A 21863-nucleotide genomic window follows, 5' to 3' on the forward strand; every position below is an offset into this window, starting at 1 on the left:
TGGTTGTGGAAATCTGCAACCAGGCCTAAAACTGCCACTGGTCAAAATGTTTCTTCCACTTAACTATCTACCATCAATTCAACGAAATTGCTTACTGAGAAGCAACAAAAGAGAAGAAAAATCTGGAGAGAGTTTTATGCAACAGATGCTATGCTAACACAGAGTGGAAAGAAACAAACTATGATCTAAGGCGCACTGTTAGGCACTTCGCTGACCATGGCTTTTTTATTTTATTTTGCAAGTTGCTTTATGTTGCACTGACACATATAGGTCTTATAGCGACAAAGGGACAGGAAGGGACTAGGAGTGGGAAGGTGGCGGCTGTGGCCTTAATTAAGGTACAGCCCCAGTATTTGCCTGGTGTGAAAATGGGAAACCACGGAAACTGTTTGCAAACTGTGCAAGAAACACTGCAACCAATAAGCCTACCACGCCAACTGCTGTACAATAAGAGTGGAAATCTTTATATCCAAGTTCTGCACCTCTGATTGGCTTACAATATGTTTATGTTGTACCCTTTATTATTCATCATCATCATCATCTGTTTACCCTCCAGGTTCGGGTTTTCCCTCGGACTTAGCGAGGGATCCCACCTCTACCGCCTCAAGGACAGTGTCCTGGAGCTTCAGACTCTTGGTCTGGGATACAACTGGGGAGTATGACCAGTACCTCGCCAAGGCGGCCTCACCTGCTATGGCGGCCTCACCTGCTATGCTGAACAGGGGCCTTGTGGAGGGATGGGAAGATTGGAAGGGACAGGCAAGGAAGACGGAAGGAAGCGGCCGTGGCCTTAAGTTAGGTATAATCCCGGCATTCGCCTGGAGGAGAAGTGGGAAACCACGGAAAACCACTTCCAGGATGGCTGAGGTGGGAATCGAACCCACCTCTACTCAGTTGACCTCCCGAGGCTGAGTGGACCCCGTTCCAGCCCTCGTACCACTTTTCAAATTTCGTGGCAGAGCCGGGAATCGAACCCGGGCCTCCGGGGGGTGGCAGCTAATCACGCTAACCACTACACCACACAGGCGGACCCCTTTATTATTATTATTATTTTTTTCTTTCTTTTTTTTTTTTTCCTTGGCATTTGCTGTACTCATTACATTATAATGGCATGAGCAACATGTCTGATGTTTAAAAACTACAATGTAGTGATTCAAATTCTATACTGTACAAATCAAACAATTATTTTTTGTACTTATCTTCTTTACCCTCTTACTATGATCCTTAAGGTTATATATTACAACTTATAAATTATCACTAAATTTTTGGTACAAACCCCATTTATCAACAGTGGCATGTCTGCCCCATCGCTGTAGTTGATGGCAGTATGCTGATGGCCTACAGATGGGTAGTAAGTATTATTAAGTGGCCCATACCCATTACTAGCAGTCCAATCACCTGAAGCAGCTCTAACATCAGACTCATACTGGATGACACTCGAGGAATTTGATAATGAGCGACATCTCATACAAAACGTTGGAGGTTCATCAACTGCACCCAAAAGAGGGTGGGTAGATCGCGATTCTTCATCCAAGAAGTGATCATCGGCCAGCATATTAATTATTCCCGAATGTTGATGATCACACACGGCAGAACTATCACAGTATTTAGCCATTTCTCGGAGTTATCTTAAGACTAAAATTTTGACGAAAATTGGATATTAATTCCGACATTGGAGATTTACGTCACCATTTCCTTGCTCTTTCTTACACGTTAAATTCACAACACATATATAACATCTGTCGCCGTTTTTCACTGTTCTCAGTGTCAACACATGCATATCATTCTTTTTTAACGTCGAAAGGCCGTACAGACGTCAGTAACCAATATCATCAAAACAGCTGACCATTGGATACAGTTCACATTACGCTCGAAAGAGTGCGCTTGACAGTTCTAGCCATCAGCACGATAGTGACATCACTCATTCTCTTTGGTATACACAAAGAGTATAATAATTATATGTAGAAACATGCATGCAGAATGCAACTATTGACACAAGGGACATGGGCAACTACTTCTATTTTTATTAAATAAACTCATACAAATATCTGTGGAAACATTACTTCAATTTCTTTTTTTTTTTTAGACTTACACATATATTTTCATAGTTAAAGAGAAAGTGGCAGTACAGCAAGAGCAACGGAATAGCGATGTCGTTGACTTCAAAGTTATAATCTTGTCAACAAGCTTACAAAAACACACCGAGGTGATGCATTAAATTTCTTTCTCAGGTCCTGACTAAGCGTTCTAGTTTCAGTCCGTGCAGAAAGCGGAACAGTATCTCTATAGTTTTTTGTACTGTAAAGGTATTGCATGGAGTATGATGCTTTATTCTCTGAACTCATTGATTCATGCTATGAAATGGCTTTGGTTTCTTTGAGCCGCCATTGCTGTAGTTGCACACGGCTCGCTTTTCGTGCATAAACAACCGCGGGATATTCAGAAAATAGACGGTGATTTAAAGAGCCAGGTTAGTTGAGCGATGTTTGTTATGATCTTAGAACTGTTACTGTTTGTACAGATATTGTTCAGAATGATACGCTTACAGTTTTAGATGACATTTCAAATGTGAAAACTTCCGTAAATTTTTTAGCGGTCGTTCGAACAAGGTCGTTCATAATTTACGACAGCGTGTCTTACAGTTCTTTAATTGAGAATAATTGATATTGATAGCATTGATTCGTATGTAAATTCGATTATTGTCTCATATATAAGTACACCTGAGTGTTTTGGTTAAGCTCTTCGTATTATGGGTATGTTGGCGGATAGGGACAGAAGGGATACTTATAACCTCCCTTGAGAGTTTTTAAATCAGGCAAATCAGGAACGAATGTATAGGGCTGTTACAGTGACATTGCGATAATTGTGCAGGAAAACACTTCAAATTAGACGCTGTAGTTGAACTGTGGAATATCCATTCTCCAAAACTACAGTTCTATGAGAACACAACTGTGTCAGTAACTGATGATGTATTACACGCATTGGTTGTATATTATTATTATTTATCTGAGTGTATTTAAGTGTATATAGTATGACCATTTGATTGCAATAAACGTATTATTATTATGAGAACTCAAAGAAAAGTGGGTAGGCCCTATACTCGTAATTAAACCATTTGTGGCTCGATTTTGCATACAATCCTAGGTTAGTAAGAAATAAGAAGGAAAGCTCCAGTCAATGAGGCTTTTGCAAGGACATTGTGAAAAGTTAAAATTAAGTCTAGGGTTTTTTTTTCTTTTAAGAGCTTTAGCTATATCTTTTGAAACCAAGTGATTGCATTTGCATACACAGTATTTTCATTCTTGATTACCAGCGTTCTGTCTACACGTCTCTTTAAACAACCTTGTGGATAACTGTTGGTTAGGCTTTTGCTTCTTGTGCTCAAACCATGGTAATGAAACCCGACACTCCTGCGTGGTTGTAAAGGGGGCGAAAGGTGAGATAACTTCATCAGATTTCCTGGTACATTCACGGGGGCTTTTATTATCCATTGGATCATTTAAGTTTTGATTTGTATTGTATTAAGTTTTCGAACTCTGTCATGAATCTACCTTTATCAGTTCTTTTTAAAATTTAAAGATCACACTCAGTTGTGGTGAAACTGTGTACTGAATCTTTCATATGGTTGCTCATTGCTGAGAAATGTTAAGTTTTTGAGCGTTGTAGTGCTTAGCATATCTAGTTAAAAAAGTCTCCCAGTTTGACCCACATAAGAAAAATTGCATTCAGCACATTTAAGTCTATAGATGCCAGACCCCCCTGTGGGTTGGGGACTCAGATGAAGAATACACCCACGGTATCCCCTGCCTGTCGTAAGAGGCGACTAAAAGGGGTAACCAAGGGATGGTCAAATTAGAACCATGAAACTACTAGTGATTAGTACCACCACGCGAGGAACGCCATGGGTCGCTTTTACTTGCGCGTAGTACCACTATGTTGGGTACCAAATAGGTTTGTGATTAGTAGCAAACGAGGGCTCGACGGCTTTTACAGTACCTATGATTAGTAGCTCTATATGAGCGACACCATGGGATGAGGGAACCCATGGTTCTGGCTTGCCTATGATTAGTACCCACTATATGAGGAACACCATGGGATAGTACAAGTCCCTGTGGTTAGTACCCTTATGTGATAAACACCATAGGTTTGTGTTGCCTGTAAATGGCGCCGCAATGTGCGAAACAGCATAGGTCTGTACTACAAGTGCAAATTTTATTACCTGTGAGTAGTACCGAAATGTGTGGAATACTGCGAGTCTACGCTACTCTTGATTTGTACCGTAACATGACAAATACCATGGTTCTACTTTGCTAGCGATAAGTACCATTGTGAGGAGCCACTGACTTGGATTTTGGACCCCTTTTGACTATAAGTAGCATCGATTCAGTATTGTGTTATAGAAGAAGTCCCTTGGTCGGTACTACTATTGTTCTATGCCAGCTTCTGTGCATGTGAGGCACTGTGGGTCGGTTCCACTGATCGTCCTACCAACGTACAAAACTTAGATAATTACAACTTTTAAAGAGTCCCACACAAATATTTTGCTCAGGTTGGCGGGTATGTCACGCTCTTCTAATACGCAGTGAACGTGTTAACAGCACAGTGCCGCAGAGTTCTAGACGATGCAATATGATTTGCTTTAGAGGGACTACTCTTGATTTTGCACAAAGAAGCTTAACAGCATTCTTCCCTTCATGGTTGGTGGATCTGATGTAGACACAAGCACCATATCAGTTTAATGGAGTTCGGTCACTGTGATTGGTTTGTTCAGAGATGCTTCCCCTATTGTGTATTTCTACTGCATAGGAACCATCACTTCAGAAAATGTACATTGTTGTTCCACTTGGTTTTGAAGGCTGTTTAGGAGGGACATTCCTCCCATGTCAATTTATATTTATGCCTTCCTCTGTTCCCTCAGTGTTTTGTGCTTAATATCCTTCCACGTCTACATTTTCTGATCAGTTCAGTCGTTTTACACTAATATGACACAACACTGCATCTCCTGCGTTCACCATGTGTAGACTCCATGGTGCTGTACAGCATTGTTTCATCTTGTGCCAAACTTATAGACTTACAATAGGGTGCTTGTAAACATCCTACCTTGTTTTGTGTTGGCACACGCGAAACACTCTATAAATCAATGTTTGGCCATAAACTCAACTAACCAAAAATGTGCTATACAGCATTGTTCGGTGGCATGCTTCAATTGTGATAAGTTTTTAGAACCTCTTTGATATAAAGAAACTGATTGTAAAATATTATCTTCACTTCACAACCTGTGCAAGCATTTCCTCAGTTGGTAACTTAGGAGTCCCTACAAACTAAATATGACCCTAACGACAAACTGTATAGGCCTAATGGTACCATTCAGAGAGATCACCCTTTGCAAAGAAAAATTTATTTGATTACCACTGTTGAGAGGTAAATCAGATCAAATTAAAGAAGGAAGAAGTGTGGACAATTCTAACGGGTGATTTTAATGCAAGGGTGGGTGAGAAAAATCCATTATACAATAGAGAAATTTTAACCATTTGAGAATGAAGTTTTCAAAGCAGTGACGTACCCTACAATTTAGGTTTTGCTTGCTCATAAATAAACCCCATTATAAATTACTGTAGAGGCATATAATATATTATGTTTGTGTAAGTGGCCAAATCATACATGGAAAAAGTGAAAAATCACTCGATCTTCATGATTAATAATGTTTTTTGTACAGTATTTCACAAAATGTGGTGGAGACAGCATGATGTTACACACTTTGCACTAATACAGGGTCCTCTGGCTCTTTCTTTGGGCTATTTTGTCATTTTGAGGAAGGGAACTTTTTATCATTGAAATGAAAGAACTGTGGAATTGCTTTATAATGGTGGTGGTTATTATTATTATTATTATTATTATTATTATTATTGTTATCAGGTGTGCCAACTCTCCCGATTTTTCTTGCTCTTCCCGATTGCCAGGACCGATCCCGCAATTTTCAGAGAAGTTTAAGTAATTTTCGTATTATTTTAAACTCCCGCGCGTTTCCTCATTCTATCGATATATGGCTGAGTATGGCTGGTCGATAGTAGTTCTAATAATCACAACCGGATGGTAGTATGGGCCACGGTGGCCAGCCATGTGCTCCTCTTTGGTCTATAATACAGTCAGATACTGAAATAACTTGATAATAGGAAGTGGAAGTCGCAAGCGAGTAACCTAACCTCAGAAGTAGCACACCATAGACATCTACCTGGGGCAGGACCTGCATAACTGCTCATGTTACGTCACGTAGTAGTGCTTCTTTGCTGTTTGTCTTGAGTAATATTTGTTTTGGCCAAAATGTCAAAAAAGAAATATGATGTAGTGTTTAAAAGCGCTTATAGGGAAGAGTTTTCATGTTTCTGTGTATCCAGGAAAGGACCAACATTCGCATTCTGTACTATATGTAGGTGTGATTTTTCAGTTGCGCATGGCGGGAAGTGCAATATACTCAAACATGTACAAACAAAAAAACATAAGTAATGTGTCTAATGTGTAGCAAGAAACCAGAAACTGAACTTTTCATATAAAAACCAAGATGTAAATCCTGTGACGAATGCCGAGGCTTTATTTACGTAATTTATCGTAGAACATAACCTGCCTGTTACATAAAATAAATTTCATCGTAAAGTCCGTATTGTCGTATGTATACTTTAAGGTTAAGTTAATGTTCCACCTTTACAATACCATAAGTTTATTGTTTTATTTAAAGAACATTATTAAATAACACGTGTTCGACAACCGATTTATTTTATTGTGTTTGTTCTGTCCTTGTCCTTTTTAAAGCTTTTTCTTTAATATCTTACGGCTGATGATGTCTACAAGTTAGACGAAACATGTCCTGTATTATTTAGTAATGTTGTTTAAATAAATAAACAAAACTTATGGTATTGTAAAGGTGGAATATTAACTTAACCTTAAAGTATAACCTGGCTGTTCGATCCTGGCTCAGTTGAGTGGTATATAAAGTAGCCTAGATTCATCAGCGTTGTGTTGGTTGGTTTATAGGCAAGTAGGTTTATCGCGGAACAAAATTCTGGCTCCTCAGCGTCTCCAAAAACAATAAAAGTAGTTAGTGGGGTGTTAAACCAATAACATTATTTATTGATTTGAAGGCTTCTAATAACATACTCTAGAACCTGCAAGTTGTTCCTTAGGAATTCTTTTTTGTTGTTGTTTGTTAACCTTCATCTCATTAAAAAAAAATTATAACCACTAATTATTTTATATAGTTAAACCACGTGTGTCAAAAAAAGGAGCTTGGAACATGTTCTTATAAATAAAATACCCTGCCATGCAAATATCCTTGGTAGTTTTTGTTCCGTTTATCTGTGAAACGCAGAGGTGATGAAAGAAGGTGCTGGCTTGAATGGGTCTAACTACAAAATCAAAATTAATTTAAAACTTAAACTGAAAGTTATATTTTGAGAACTTCAAATTTAACAATTTTTCATAATAATGAAGCATCAGGTACAATGACTATCATAAAATAAGTCAAAGAAAAATACAAGATTAGTGAACGTGACAGATTTTGGGCTCCAAGCCCCTCATCTAGTCTCTCAGAGGCACACTTTACAATTACAAAATTTGAAAAAGAGCTAACAGGTTCTCGGTTCCATACTGCCTACTCAAGGCAACATTACATCAATCTCGGGTCTCTCAAACCACCATTTACAAATGGAACTTATTTTTACAGGGGTATTAAATACCCAACCTACTGGGCCTTCGTGGATTAAGAATAACAGGTTAAATTAATGGCCCGAACACAAAATTAATGGAGGCGTAGACTTGCACTCCTAGATATGAACACAAAAAAAAAAAAAAATACTTAAGGTTGTCTAGGCCGATGAAACAGGGGCTATTCCCAAACTACTGAGTTGACTCGTATAGAAATTACTTTAACACATTACAGGCAAAAAACTGTTACAAAACGGTGTCACCTCAAACCAAGACGAAGGGCAGCTTGAGGGTACATCACACTCTATCCTCGATTTACAGTTAAAGATTTTATAAGTTTTTACATTAGCCAGAAGAAGGTTACATTTTAGAAAAGTTGTTACATACTAAAGAGTTGGACCTTTCCCTCGGGTTAAATTGCGGAGCTAGCAAGAAAAAATAAAGTTATGTGGCCATTATCTTGTAGATGTTCTAGCTGCGGATGAAAGAGGCCTCCTGCTTAACACACACACACACTCAGATAGACGTCGATCAATTGGCCAAGAAACGTGAAAAGTTGCAGTTTATAAACCCTCAGGGAAGGTTCGAGATCATTCAAGACCAAACTAGCCACACCCTCTCAATTTTATTGGTAGATTTCAAAAGTAACACTCAGAATCGAACAAGAAGCCTGTGCTAGGCAGAAAATTAATTACAGAAATTAGTGATTGGCTAGATTCAAAACTGGCAGGAATAAAAAGGAAATATTGCCAACCCAAAAATAAATGAACATCAATCAGTTACAAAAACTTCTTTAAATTATTTCTTTCACTTTGCACCAGGGTGCATGATCATAGTTTTTTTGGTGGTGTCATCTGTGGAAAAATGTTCAAACTTCTTGATGTAGAGCAAACAAAACAAGGAGAAATTCAGTCAGCTTAGGAAACTTCATAATAACAAAATTACATCATATATCCGTGGTAACATCATCTGAGTAAAGTTCTAAGTTGGTGTAGTTTCAGTTTCCCTGTTTTACCAATAGAGGAGTTCATTTAGGTGCTGAATTGAATGCGCGGCTTTGGGGTGTACCTCCCAGTACAGTTTTTTTAATAATGAAGAAAAACTTATTTAACCCGGCAGTGGTCGCGCGCATGGTGCATCTTAAAGTGGTAGCGGTGGGTCACCATGACCCACATATTATTATTTAACTTATTTCGTCAGGACATGTTATTTTTTAAAACTGTGTTTGTACATCAATTAGTACTATTATCTAGGTCATAAAAACAACCGAACCTTTATTTATGTTCTTACTATACAACTACAAATTTATTTTTAAAACGTTAATACAAAACCTCACCTTAATTGCATGTGTTACAAAGATTAGTATTATTTTCTGGAATATTGTTAAAAATCAGAAATAATTTTACATGAATGCCTTCTAAACTATGAAGAAAGATTTAGAGATCATTTTTGAATAGTCGCGATATTGAATTTTTCTATGATTTTCACACATAAACTTTTGGTACGAGTAAACATATAAAAAATAACAGAAAATAATAAATGTGAAAACCAACTGATAAATTCAGAATCTCTGGCTAAGATTTAAAAAAATATTTACAAACCCACCTTCTCATAGTTCTCAGTCTCTGGTTTAGGCATTTTCCAGACAATCTAGGCAAGTAAGTTTGCCATGGATTCCACATACAAACTTCTTACAGATCGCACACGTCTGATACGTTTTGTTGCCAGTCCTGGAGCACAGTGCACATCTTTTTCGTTTTCTGGTACCGTCATCTTCTTGAGGTCCCTCAGGGAGTGGATCCGTTTCTTTCAGAGTGCGTAGAATATCCTTCCTAAGCTGACGGCTGAGATTTCCAGTCAGCAAACGGGTCCTCATATACGGCGTAACCAATTCCTTGGCGAGTTCTTTCAAGAACTGTCTCCTCACCTGATGCTTGTCTTTATTGTTCCAGGAATAAACAACTAGTTCATTGATAGCTGTCACGTCCATGAGATGAAAAAATCCAGTAAGGGGCCACCTGTTTGTTTTTCTACCCACAGAGTAACTTCCCGACATTTCATCGACCACGTCAACCCCACCTTTCGTTAAATTGTAGAACGTAGTGATCTCTGGTTTCTTCGCATCACCTGTGCTAGGATCAATAGATATACCGTGGTGCATCGTTGAAATTAAGATGGCAACCTTTCCTTTCTTTGGTACATAGGATACCAGAGTTGTAAGATTCTTGCCAAATCCAAACATGGAGGAATGTACCACACGCCCCGTACTTTTCACAAAGCAAAGAGGAAGCTGTGTCTTATTTTTTTTAATGGTACCGACAGTTGTTAGGTTATGTTGCAGCAGCATGTTCTGAGCTAGGGGAACGTTTGTGAACCAGTTGTCGTGGGTGACATTACGTCCACTTCCTGAAATAGGTGATACAAGCCTCATTACAACTTCAGCAGGAGTTTGTGTGACTTGATGATACTGACCTTGTGGTTGTTTCCCCAAGTAGATCTCCATGTTCAGGACGTAGAAAGTGCGAACATGAACAATGGAAAACACCTTTATGCCATACTTAGCGGGTTTATTTCGCATGTACTGACGAAAGGGACACCTGCCACGAAATCCCCACAGTATTTCATCGACTGTGGTATATTCCGATACACTGAAGTTTGCTTGACACTTAGCTACGATGTATTCAAAAACCTCACGCAGCGGAGCGAGTTTATCACCAGCAATTCTAATGTGACGATCCCTTTTATTGTCAAAGCGAAGAGCTCTGAGAAGAAACCGGAAGCGCTGCTGAGACATTACAGACCGAAAAATAGGTACTCCAGTCCCATCGTCACTCCACATTTCATCCGTGTTTAAGTGTGACGATTTCAATACTCCTGCAAAAAAACAGAAGTCCTAGTAATGTTTTAATCTCCTCTAAATTTGTGTTCCTTGAGTCTCTTTCACGTTCGTAATTGTCTTTTCTTATATTGATGTATATATTGGTATAATCAACGATCTTCTGTAGAATGTCATCTGTGAAGAAACACTGCCATGCTTTCACCGGTGTGTTAGCCTCTTTCGCTGCTCCTTTACATTCTGGAAGATGAGTCACAATACTCCGGCGTCTTGTACGGACTGATTGTGTAGGTTCAGCCAGTTTCCATTTAGTGCCGTATTTACCAGTGTAGTTACCTCTGTAAAGCAGTGCGATGTCTTCATCCGAAGTAGAGTTGCCTTCCGAATGTCCATCTTCAGTGGCTACTTCGTCATCACTATCATCACTTTGTTCCGTATCTGTGTTCCGGACTTGGTCGTCTTGTATTTCTTCTTGTGGATCGACATCAGTCCCTACATCACTTTCATCACCACCCAGTTCATTGTCTGTTTCTGCCGAGAATGATTAATTTAACAGAGAACGAATACGGTCTGCTTCTCTCTCATCCATTTCACCGAAACAAGGAAAACGTACTGAAATGTAAAATTTAACTCAGAACATTTATGTGAACACAAAAGGTCGCGGTGGGTCGTGGTGACCCGCACACTACTTTCCTCGAGAATTGTTACACTCGAGCTGAGTGCCGCCTGTTGTGCTGTGTAGAGGGGGTAGACTTAGGAAGATACTGGAAGGGGGTTTGCTGTGTCGCCATTGGTGGAGGAGGAGTGAACGGAAATGTAAGCGTGCGGGTCATGATGACCCACAGCGACCGTTCTCGGGTTAAAAATAAAAGTTTCTAAAAATGAGTGCCCGGGCGAGTTGGCCGTGCGCGTAGAGGCGCGCGGCTGTGAGCTTGCATCCGGGAGATAGTAGGTTCAAATCCCACTATCGGCAGCCCCGAAGATGGTTTTCCGTGGTTTCCCATTTTCACACCAGGCAAATGCTGGGGCTGTACCTTAATTAAGGCCACGGCCGCTTCCTTCCAACTCCTAGGCCTTTTCTATCCCATCGTCGCCATAAGACCTATCTGTGTTGGTGCGACGTAAAGCCCCTAGGAAAAAAAAAAATGAGAGAGACAAATGTATGAGTGTGATGTAGCATTCAGAGTCATTTAAAAAGGTATTGTTTGAATTAACAGAAATAGTCATTTTTACTGGATTAAAGAGAAATGTCTCTATACAGGGTGGTTCACCTAAGTTGTCCACCTCAAATATCTTCTGGGCCATTAAAGATATAGACATTTTGTTTTCATATTTTTAAATTGTATTGAGGGGCTCATAAAGTCCTCTCCTATTCCTTTCGATCACTTATGTAATTACCGAGAAACAGGCGGCAACTTTTTTTAAATGGGACTATACTAATTTCACCCAATAGAACAATTAGGAATAGAGCAAATTCAGTGATGTGCTGACTTTGCAAATCGGACAAGTATTATTGGAGATATTGAAGAGTTACACATTGAGAGTAATAGACAGAAAGCAAAGCACCACTTGCTGTGTTGTCCAGCATATTGTCCTCCTGCATGACACACGCTTTGTTGATAAACACACATACCGAACGTAAACATATTGTGATGGTATTGTGCAGTCAAAATGTTTGGTCAGCCACACTCTTAAGAATAAAATTAGAAGATGTTAACAAGGAACTAAATGGGCCAGTTATGTTTCATTTTAAATTTTAACGTGTAAATTCAATTTTATCGTGTTTGCCAGGACTGAAACTGTACAGTACAGTGCTTATTAGTTCAACTCAACCACTGCCTGTTGCTAACGTACACCGATCTTACATGTTGACTTTAAGGAGGACTAAAGAGCCCAACAGTAGTGTTGTCCGTGAAGTTTGGATCCATTCTTCCCAATGACCATGTCATTCATTGGATTTTGAAGTTGTCCATTTCATGTACTATGTACTGAATAGGACAATAAAGCACATATATAATTACAATTTCACTCTGTTATCTGTTTTTTTCTGATTCGGCAGCAATGAAACAAAATTTTGTAACTCTGAAATATTGTCGACCTACTTCATATTGGCTTCACCCCCCTCCCCAAGATATGTGTGTTTATGTGTGTTTATGTGTAGGTATGTGTGTTTATCAGCAAGGTGTGAGTGAAGCGCGAGAACTACGCGCCTGACATCAAGGTGAGTGGTATGTTCTCTGTCTAATGCCTACACATTTGAAACCCTTTGATATCTCCAAATGTACTTGCCAGATTTGCAAAATAAGCACATCACTGAATTTGCCGCTTAATTCTTAATTGTTCTATTGGGTGCAATTAGTATAGCCCTGTTTAAAAAATGGAGTTGCTACCAGTTTCTCAGCAATTGCGTATCTGATCGAGAATAATAGGACAGTACTTTGAGTCCCTTAATATAAGTAGGATGCTAAGGGGTTTATTTTGGCCCTTTAGCATCCTACTTATAGTATCTTCAATATGGATTAACAATGATATTTATCACTCCCTTAATATAATGTAAGAATTTGAAAACAGAATGTCTATATCTTTAATGAATCAGTAGATATTTGAGATGGACAACTTAGCTGAATCACCCTGTATTACAAAAGTAGAAAAATGCAAAGTATTCCCCCTTCCCCCTCCTCCTTTCAAACAATAATCATTGCTACCACCAATCTTATCTGCATGATGAGCCCATTAGATTTCTTTGTAATGCACTTTATACAGTATATACACTGATATGCCTTGATTCTCACCATTGAAGCCAGTTATTACTACAGCTTTAGTTGGCATGTTTATTTCTTTTACCTTAATTACAATTACCAGTACTCTCCTTACATTGTCCCCACTTGCTCTATTAGCAGCCATCATTCTTGCTGCTTTGACAAAATTTATCTTCACCTTTACTTTATGCATGAGGCACAAGGACGGCAAAGTGAAAACGGAAGAACAATCTATTGAATTCTTCAAAATTTCAAATCCATTAATTAAGATCATGTAGAGTTTATGTGGGTGTAGGCACCTAAAATTTTCAAATTATGACTGTTAAATTCCATTTTGAGGGCAACACAATATTTATTAGTAGCAAACGTATAAAAGAAGCTCAACAGTAAAATTACTTTCCTAAGGTCTCTTTTTTCTTTTGTAATAGCTGTCTCCTCAGCATATCTAAAGATGGAGATTATAAGGTTTAGAAGGAATAATAAGGATCAGTGACTAGAATCGATATGAGCAATTGAGAAGAATCGAGTCAGATTTTCTCCATTATGTTTTTTTGTACTGCATATACTTTTCGGTGTTCAGTATGTTTGTGCTAAGACCATATTTGTTCCCATTAAATGAAGTGCCTATAGTACTGAATGTGATATACTACAGAGGTAAGTAAGTCATTTTTACTTTTTATATCTGGATCCTAACAAAATTTTCACTGGCTCCTAGAATTTTGTTCTGATTTGTCCAGCCCTGCAGTAAACCTTCACTATTTTGGACTAATAGGGGTGAGATCTGGTTCAAAGGAGTGCAAGTTTAGATTATAGAAATGGTTCTCTGAAGCTATATAAGGGATATAATACTGTTCTGCAGTATGTATACAATGTATGTAATGGCTGAATAAAATTATATAAGCGTATTGGAGATGCAGGTAATCATTTCAGTACAGGTGGCACTGTTCTGTTTCCTTTAGCTGTGCAAAATTAAAATAGAAACTAAAAAGTGGTTTAATGTTGAACAACACTGTTGTACAGCAAAACATAAAAGGTATTTGAATCGCTAATTGCAGAAACCACCTAAGTGCACTTTTTCAAACTGTTGGGAAAATGAAAAAAACTGTGTGGGAGCATAAGTTGAAGTCTGATCTTCTAAATTTTTTAAATTAAACTTTAATGTGCTAGAAAAGTGTAGTAAACAAGAAATAAGTTTTAAACATTTTTAAATGCCACAAATATTTTTTTTAAACACTGCACTTAGGTTGTTTCTGAAATAAACAACTTTTCCTGTTCATTTTTGTAGCAATTATTTAAAAAAACAGCAAATTGATTAATCTGTGCAAGTTTTAAGATGAAAGGTTACGTAAATAACACCGTTCTATTCATATAAAATTTAATAGACATCAGTTAATGAACCACAAAATACAAATTGGAACAGTAAAACCCTTTCTGGTTTTATTCAGCCTCTGGCATATCCCCAGCAGGTTCTCTCTCACTTGTTGGCCACTGAATGATGCTGTCATAAAAGTCTTCATAACCAACAGTGTAGTCCATTCATTTTGTCAAGTCTTCTACTTTCTTTTTTGTTGCTTGGAACCTAAAATAAAAAATTGTGTTGTGCAGAACCCATTAAAAGTTTTAAAATTATTATAGGCTACAAAATGTTTTTACTTGCTCAATAATATTATATCCCTTTAATAATATTATTGTAATAAACTTACCTTTCCCTTCTCGAAAGGTAGCTCAGGTGGGCTGTCAGTTTTCAGTTGTGCGAAAGTAGATGAAAATCCTCCAATAAACGCCTTTGCCACAACTTGTCCTGAAGTATCTTTATAGTACAGAAACTGTTTGTAACTAGAAACCTTGAATGGCTTCTTACGTTCTCGTGGTACTTCCCTGCCTGATGTTTCATTGAGTTTGTTATTTTCCTGTACGATATAAGCCACCAATGTTTAAAACCTAAGACATCGTCCGAGGTAAGATGATAAACGGTAAAACGTCCAGACACACTTGCCTTGCTCAGCATACTCATGTGGAGTATAAATTCTGACCACCTTCCTAAAGAGCCGTATTCACTGTCACAAGGCGAAAAAGAGTGGCCACAGACAGGGAAGTTTGCGTAATCGTCTCAAACTGACCTCTGTCACAAAGATTCAATAAGAAACGCACAACTGTGTGTTTCTGTGTGAGTCACAAAACAGGTTATCTTAAGGCAATGCATCTGTGAAAATCTTAAAATCTACAGCTTTCATCCTATCACCTAATTTTGATCATTTAATATCAGTATCAGCATGATACAACATACAAAGTTTCAAGTTTCTATCAATAACAGTTTTTGAGATATTAATAAATTTATCGATATTTTTAACAATTCTCGATGTATTTATAAAATGCTCCTCATGCCAAACGGCTCAACAGATCTGGCTTAAAATTTAATCTTGGTTTTAAAAGACCAATATAAAAGAAGTGATGTGTGGGTTTTGACAAATTTTAATTACATTGAAAGGAACAAATTATTTCACATAGGCTTAACTTTTTAAATATATTTTATGATGATCATGATGAGAAAAAACTAGATTGCCACTGAACTATTGCATGTATTTTAAAATTTGCACGTCAGTTTGTTATTATGTTGTATCTGAAACTATCCTAAAAGTTTCAAGTAGATTGACTGAAAACCGTGGCATGAGGAGCATTTTGAATCTTGAAAAGTGCTGGAAAATAAATTCTGAGGAAAAAGAGATTGAAATTTTAGAGATGAACAATAGTCCAGTACCTGAATATAGTTGACTTAGAACTCCCCAGCACCATATATTGGACCCTCTGCTGCCTTCTTGCTGGCCTCACTAGCAGTTTTGAGAGTTTTAGTTTTCTTCGGGCTGTTTTGAACCCTTGTCGCCCAGACACTCCACTGTGGTCAATTCTACGCTTGTCCCTCTTTACACTAATTTTCTGTCCTGAGCTGCTAACTTTAACACTCCTCTAACACTAGCTTTTAGTTTCTCACTTACTTCACAACCCATGCTGAATTCAGCAATTGTTGATGTTACAGCATTCTCCAGTTCTTTATTTGACATAAACACTTCCTTCGGACACTTAGCCCAAATTACATTATGCATTCCCCGGGCACAATATTTGGTGTGGGGATTTTAACTTCCCCTACTTGATCTTGTAAAATAGTACTTACATTCTTATTCCTGTTAGAAATGTCATTGCTTCACTTTATCCAACACTTTCTAGGACGTTTCTTCCGGCGACGACAAGTTTCAATTCTTCTGCCCATTATGTACACTGATAATAACACAACCTCACAAATCCCAACCTCAAAACCTAAGCTGCTTGCACTAAGTAGATACTGTTATTGTTTATGGATCATTTATAACACACTTATTACAAAGGTAACATTTAAGAAATTACAGAAAAGCAGAGTAGGCCTAAAACACGAATGATAAACACAAAACGTGAGATCGCAACTCTTTGTTTACATTCAACACATGGACAAGCTCCATCCTTGAAATAAGCGCCAATTCCACTCGATATATCGATAGTCCATCAGAATAGCCAACATAAAGACCCACAGCAACAAAATTTCTTACATTCAACCCGCAAGCTCAATTCAAAATCTTCGAAAAACGAAAGATATTCATGAGAATAGTGTCGATGGGCGGCAACGCCCACTTGCACCGGGTCATTAAAATGGCCACTAAGGGCTTTAAATGGCTGATATTTAAATAAAACAAAGCTCACAAATAAAGTACAAGGTATAAACATTATGAGAACGTAAAAAAATAAAAATGGATTTTTTTTTTTCACAATTTTCACCAAATTTCAACGATTCATTGCCTTAACAGGGCCACCAACCGTCATGAGTGGTGGAATGAATTTACCGCAGAAAGAACCTAAACGACGGCGCTTAGGTTCTTTCTGTAATAAACGCATTATTTACACGGATGCCTAACAGCATTGCTTGTATGGAATATGGTTCGTTTCTGCTAAAAACAATGTATTTATCTCCGAATAGTACAATCCTATCAAAAACTCAATTTTGATAAAAGTGTCACTTAGGTGGTTTTGAAATAAACTATTCATTTGGCTTGAAATGTTACATTACAGAACAGTCAGCAGTTCCTGTTGCAGAGAATTTTGTCACCATCTATTACAAGCAAAACTTCAGATTTTAACAAGGACTTATATACGGTGATGGTGTCTGCTGATCTACCACTGGAGAAAGTTAATAATCACTACTTCAGCAACTTTTTGAAGAAATACACTAATCAGCACATTCTGACTGCAGCAACAATTTGCAAGAACTGCATGATTACCTGTTATGAAGATGTTGTAAATAGAATGCGATCCAGCATCACTGATAACAAGATCTGGGTTTCTATGGATGAAACCTCTAACACTGAAGGGAGATACATGGCAAACGTTCTTGTTGGTGCTCTAAGGGGAGACCGAGCAGGAGATCAATGTCACATTTCCTGTGAAACCCTGGACAAAACTAACCACTCAACAGTTGCTGTAACCTTTGATAATGCAATGAATCTGTTGTGGTCTGAAGGAGTGAAGAGGGAAAATATTCAAAATCAAAAAATCAAAATCTCTTTATTTGCAAATGAGGTGTCTACCTCGGTGGCAAATGGTACACTAAAATACATTATTGTCAAGCACTAAATTTTAAATTAACAAGAGAAGAAATTTTTTTTTCTAGAATACAATAATATACAATTTATGCTACAAATTTTTTTCTATTAAACAAACAGATCATCCTTAATAAATTTATATTGTTTACAAAATTCTACTTATAATATCTCCTATATAACATAATCAACTCATGTACAGTATGTGGAATTACTTCAAATAATACTATGAAACTGGTATAAGATTAACATTTACATTGCATTTATTTACTTTCTTTTTTTTAATTACTCATTTTGGAACCTAAGTAGCATAACGACCTGCTGCGTCTTAACCAGAGCCCCCTTTTGCCACCACTTTTCAGAGTTTCTGAAGGGCCTTCACAGCTACCATAGCGGTCCCAGGGCCCTCGAATTCCCCACTGTACTTCACCTCTACAGGCAGTCCCCTACTTTGGCTGTCCAAACTCCATGGACCAGGGGATGGAATTAATTTTTTTTTTAACACACATTTTTTATTTACAATAGCCTGCACTGGTCGAATGCCCTCTAACATTTCATTTATTTTCCCTGTTGCTGTTTATTCTCTTCTTGAATACCTGTACAGATTTTGGAAAAGGATCAAACACTACCCCTGGTAAACTGTTCCACTCCTTCACGCCCTTCCCAATGAATTAAAATTTACCCCAGTCGCTACTGCTAAAATTCCTTCTAATTTTATACTTGTGGTCAGTCCTGCCAATATAATTATTTTCCAACTGAAGCCTCTCACGGATATCTCCCCATACTTCTTCTCCTGTATAGGCTCTATATAATCCTATAAGTCTAGTTTTCTCCCTTCTCTTACTTAAATTTTCCCACCCAAGTTCCTCTAACATTTCTGATACACTACTGTTTCTCCTGAAATCCCCTGTTACAAATCTTGCTGCTTTCCTCTGCACACTATCTATTTCTTTTATTAGGTATTCTTGGTGAGAATCCCAAACACTGTTTGCATATTCCAATAATGGACGAACCATACTTAAGTAACTTTTTTCTTTTAATTCTTTATTGCATCCTTTAAGTAGCCTCATTATGACATGTAACGATCTGTATGCTTTCCCAACAATGTCATCAACATGACCCTTCCAGTGCAAATTACTTTCAAATCTCACACCTAAGTATTTGCACTTGCCATCTTTTGGGATAACTACCTCATCCAAAGTATATTCAAATTCAGTTTTAAAGCTCCTGTTTGTAAATGTTGTAACAGTTGATTTGCTTCCATTAACCATCATTATTTTCTTCAACCCACTGTTGGATACTTTCAAGGTCCAATCCTCAATGTTATTTATTTCCCTATAAACAATTATATCATCTGCATACAATCTTATTTTTGATGTTATATTGTTCCCTAAATCATTTGTGTATATTAAGAAAAGTAACGGACCGATTATACTACCCTGTGCGATTCCCTTCCAAACTTTCTCTTCCTGTGATATATTATTTCCTACTTTGACTTTCTGAACCCTTGAATTTAGAAATGTTCTTATCCAACGTATAACCCTTACATCCAATCCTATTCCCTCTAATTTCTTTAATGATATTCCATGTTCCACTCTATCAAAGGCTTTGGAAAGATCTATGGCTATGCAATCTAACTGGCCTCCTGAATCCAACTGATCTGATATGTCCTGCTGAAATCCCACCTGTTGTGCCTCACAAGAAAATTTCTTTCTAAATCCATACTGGCTCCTCATGAACCAATTTTTATCATCACATATCCCTCTGATGTACTTTGCTATTAAACTCTCCAGTATTTTACAAACTGATTGGTCTGTAGTTCTCTGGTTTCCTTTTTATCACCCTTTCCTTTATAAATGGGTATTACTATAGATTCCTTCCATTCTTTTGGTATTACACTATTATTTATGACATAGTAAAAGAGAAATTTTAAATAAGGCACTATGTACCACCCCATTGTCTTTAATACCTCCCCAGTAATTTGATCACTTCCTGCTGCTTTTCCTTGCTGAAGCGGTTGGATTTCTCTGAAAATATCTTCATTTGTGAATGAGAAGCTTTTTGTTTCCCTATGTGTCTCTCCCTCTCTATCTACTGTTACTGTTTCCAACTCCTGACAATCTTCTACTGAATTTCTGAATTCCTTACTAAATAGATTTGCTTTCTCAGTATGTGTTGAATAGTGTTCACCCCCTTCTCCCACCATTGTAGGAATTTGGATTCCTTTTCCTTTTCGATTCCTAATATATGAATACATCTTTTTCCATTTCCCTTTGTGGTCATTACCCTCTTGAAGTATGCCATTCATATATTTCTCTTTTGCTTCCTTTTTCACTCTATTCAGTTCCCTCATTAGCTGTTTTCTAGTTTCTCTATTCTCCCTACCCTCTTTGATTTTCCTGTTTACTATTCTACACTTTCTTTTTAATTTCCTTATTTCCCTTGTATAATAAACAGGGTCTGAGGTCATTTTACCCTTCTTAACAGGTACAAATCTCTTCTCTCCTTCCCAAATAATTCCTTTAAATTTAGCCCAAAGTGTATCCACATTACTCCCTTCACTTATCCAACAACTGAATTGTGATTTAAGGTAAGTCCCAAATTCATCAACTTTAGTTTTTCTGTATAATTTCTTGTCTTGTGTGACCCTCTTATTAAGCATTTTTGGTACAAGTCCTACATCCATTATTACAGCCTTATGGTCACCTGTTCCTTCAATTACCTCAGTTTTATCAACAATTTCCCACGGTTTAACCAAGAATACATCTAGCAAGTTGTTGAGACGAGTCATTTCTTGTACTACTTGTGTGAATCCTCCCTCCCAAATTAACTTATTTGCCAGTTTCTGTTCATGGGCTTCACTTGCAACTCCATTCCATTCAACTTCAGGCAAGTTTAGATCTCCCCCAATTATTACCATATCATTATTATTATTTTTATGAGTATAATCTATTATTTTCTCAAATATTTCCATGTCTCTTTCCTCTCTTCCAGGCCTATATGTTCCTATAATTCCCACCTCCTTCATATTATCACAAACTAATTTTATCCCTAATATTTCATCCCTTTCATTGGTAAACCATTCATGTGAACAATAAGTTTCCTTCACCAGAATAAACACCCCACCCTTTTTATCTCCTCGGTCTCTACGATAGACTGTATACCCTTTTGGAAATACTTCTCTATTACCCACCCCTTCTCTCAACCATGATTCTACTCCTATCACCACATCAGTCTCATAAGATTCCATCAATGTACTGAATTTTATTTGTTTATTTACTACACTGACAGTTTACCAAGAGCAATCTCAGACCCCCTTCCTCCCTAAAACTTGACTGTTGTAATTGGGTAACATTTGACTCATGAGTTGAGAATGTGTACGCTGGGTTGGAATGAAGGGCATTCTATTCTTTCCAAGATTAGCCTCATTCTGAGTGGCAAGCTAGCATGAAGGTGAGCCTCAATTAATTTGACTTACTTCAAATATGCCCCAGTAACATCCTGCGATGTTGAGAATGGATTGGTGGATTTTCATGAAACTTTCTATTTAAGGGCATATACGATCTTAGCTATAACTTATTTTTAAAAAGGTACAGTAGGTAAGGGGGCTTTAGAGGGTGGTCTTAAACATAAAATCTGATGCATCTCTTTTGCAGTTGGTTTTACAGAAAAATTGCTTAAGACAGCACTTATTTACAAACATTTTTGTTCTAAACCTTCTGTGATAAAAGTGAAAAAGAAGGGAAAAATCAGTGCCAGTTTTGTGAAAGTTGAAGTGTAGAGCTGATAAGTTATGCTATTGGAAGTTGCTATTAAAATCATTCGTACATTGTTTAATGGCTTATGCTATCAGTCTGTAGTCTACATTTTTAAAATATTATCTTGATACTTGGTTGTCATATCACAAGGAAGAGATCAAATGAGGAGCAGCAATAATGCAAAAATGAT

General features: G+C 37.5%; 2 protein-coding genes across 5 annotated transcripts in view; one reads left to right on the forward strand and one right to left on the reverse strand.

Moving 5' to 3' along the window:
- Window positions 1-2165, reverse strand: part of LOC136874057 (proton-coupled zinc antiporter SLC30A2) — a 199764-nt gene extending 197599 nt beyond the window's left edge. For 2 of the 4 annotated variants that reach the window (XM_067147568.2, XM_067147569.2), the window contains exon 1: window positions 1277-2165. In XM_067147568.2, coding sequence (XP_067003669.1) covers window positions 1277-1615 — 339 coding nt within the window. In that variant the 5' untranslated portion in view covers window positions 1616-2165. The remainder of the gene's footprint in view (window positions 1-1276) is intronic. The other 2 variants (XR_011018276.1, XM_067147567.2) reach the window with 2 other exon arrangements.
- A 190-nt stretch (window positions 2166-2355) lies between these two features.
- Window positions 2356-21863, forward strand: part of LOC136874059 (zinc transporter foi) — a 360167-nt gene continuing 340659 nt past the window's right edge. The window contains exon 1 of the mRNA XM_067147570.2: window positions 2356-2470. The gene's annotated coding sequence lies outside the window, so the exon portion shown is untranslated. The remainder of the gene's footprint in view (window positions 2471-21863) is intronic.

This window comes from Anabrus simplex, chromosome 5 (assembly GCF_040414725.1).
Source record: "Anabrus simplex isolate iqAnaSimp1 chromosome 5, ASM4041472v1, whole genome shotgun sequence".
Lineage (NCBI taxonomy): Eukaryota > Metazoa > Arthropoda > Insecta > Orthoptera > Tettigoniidae > Anabrus > Anabrus simplex.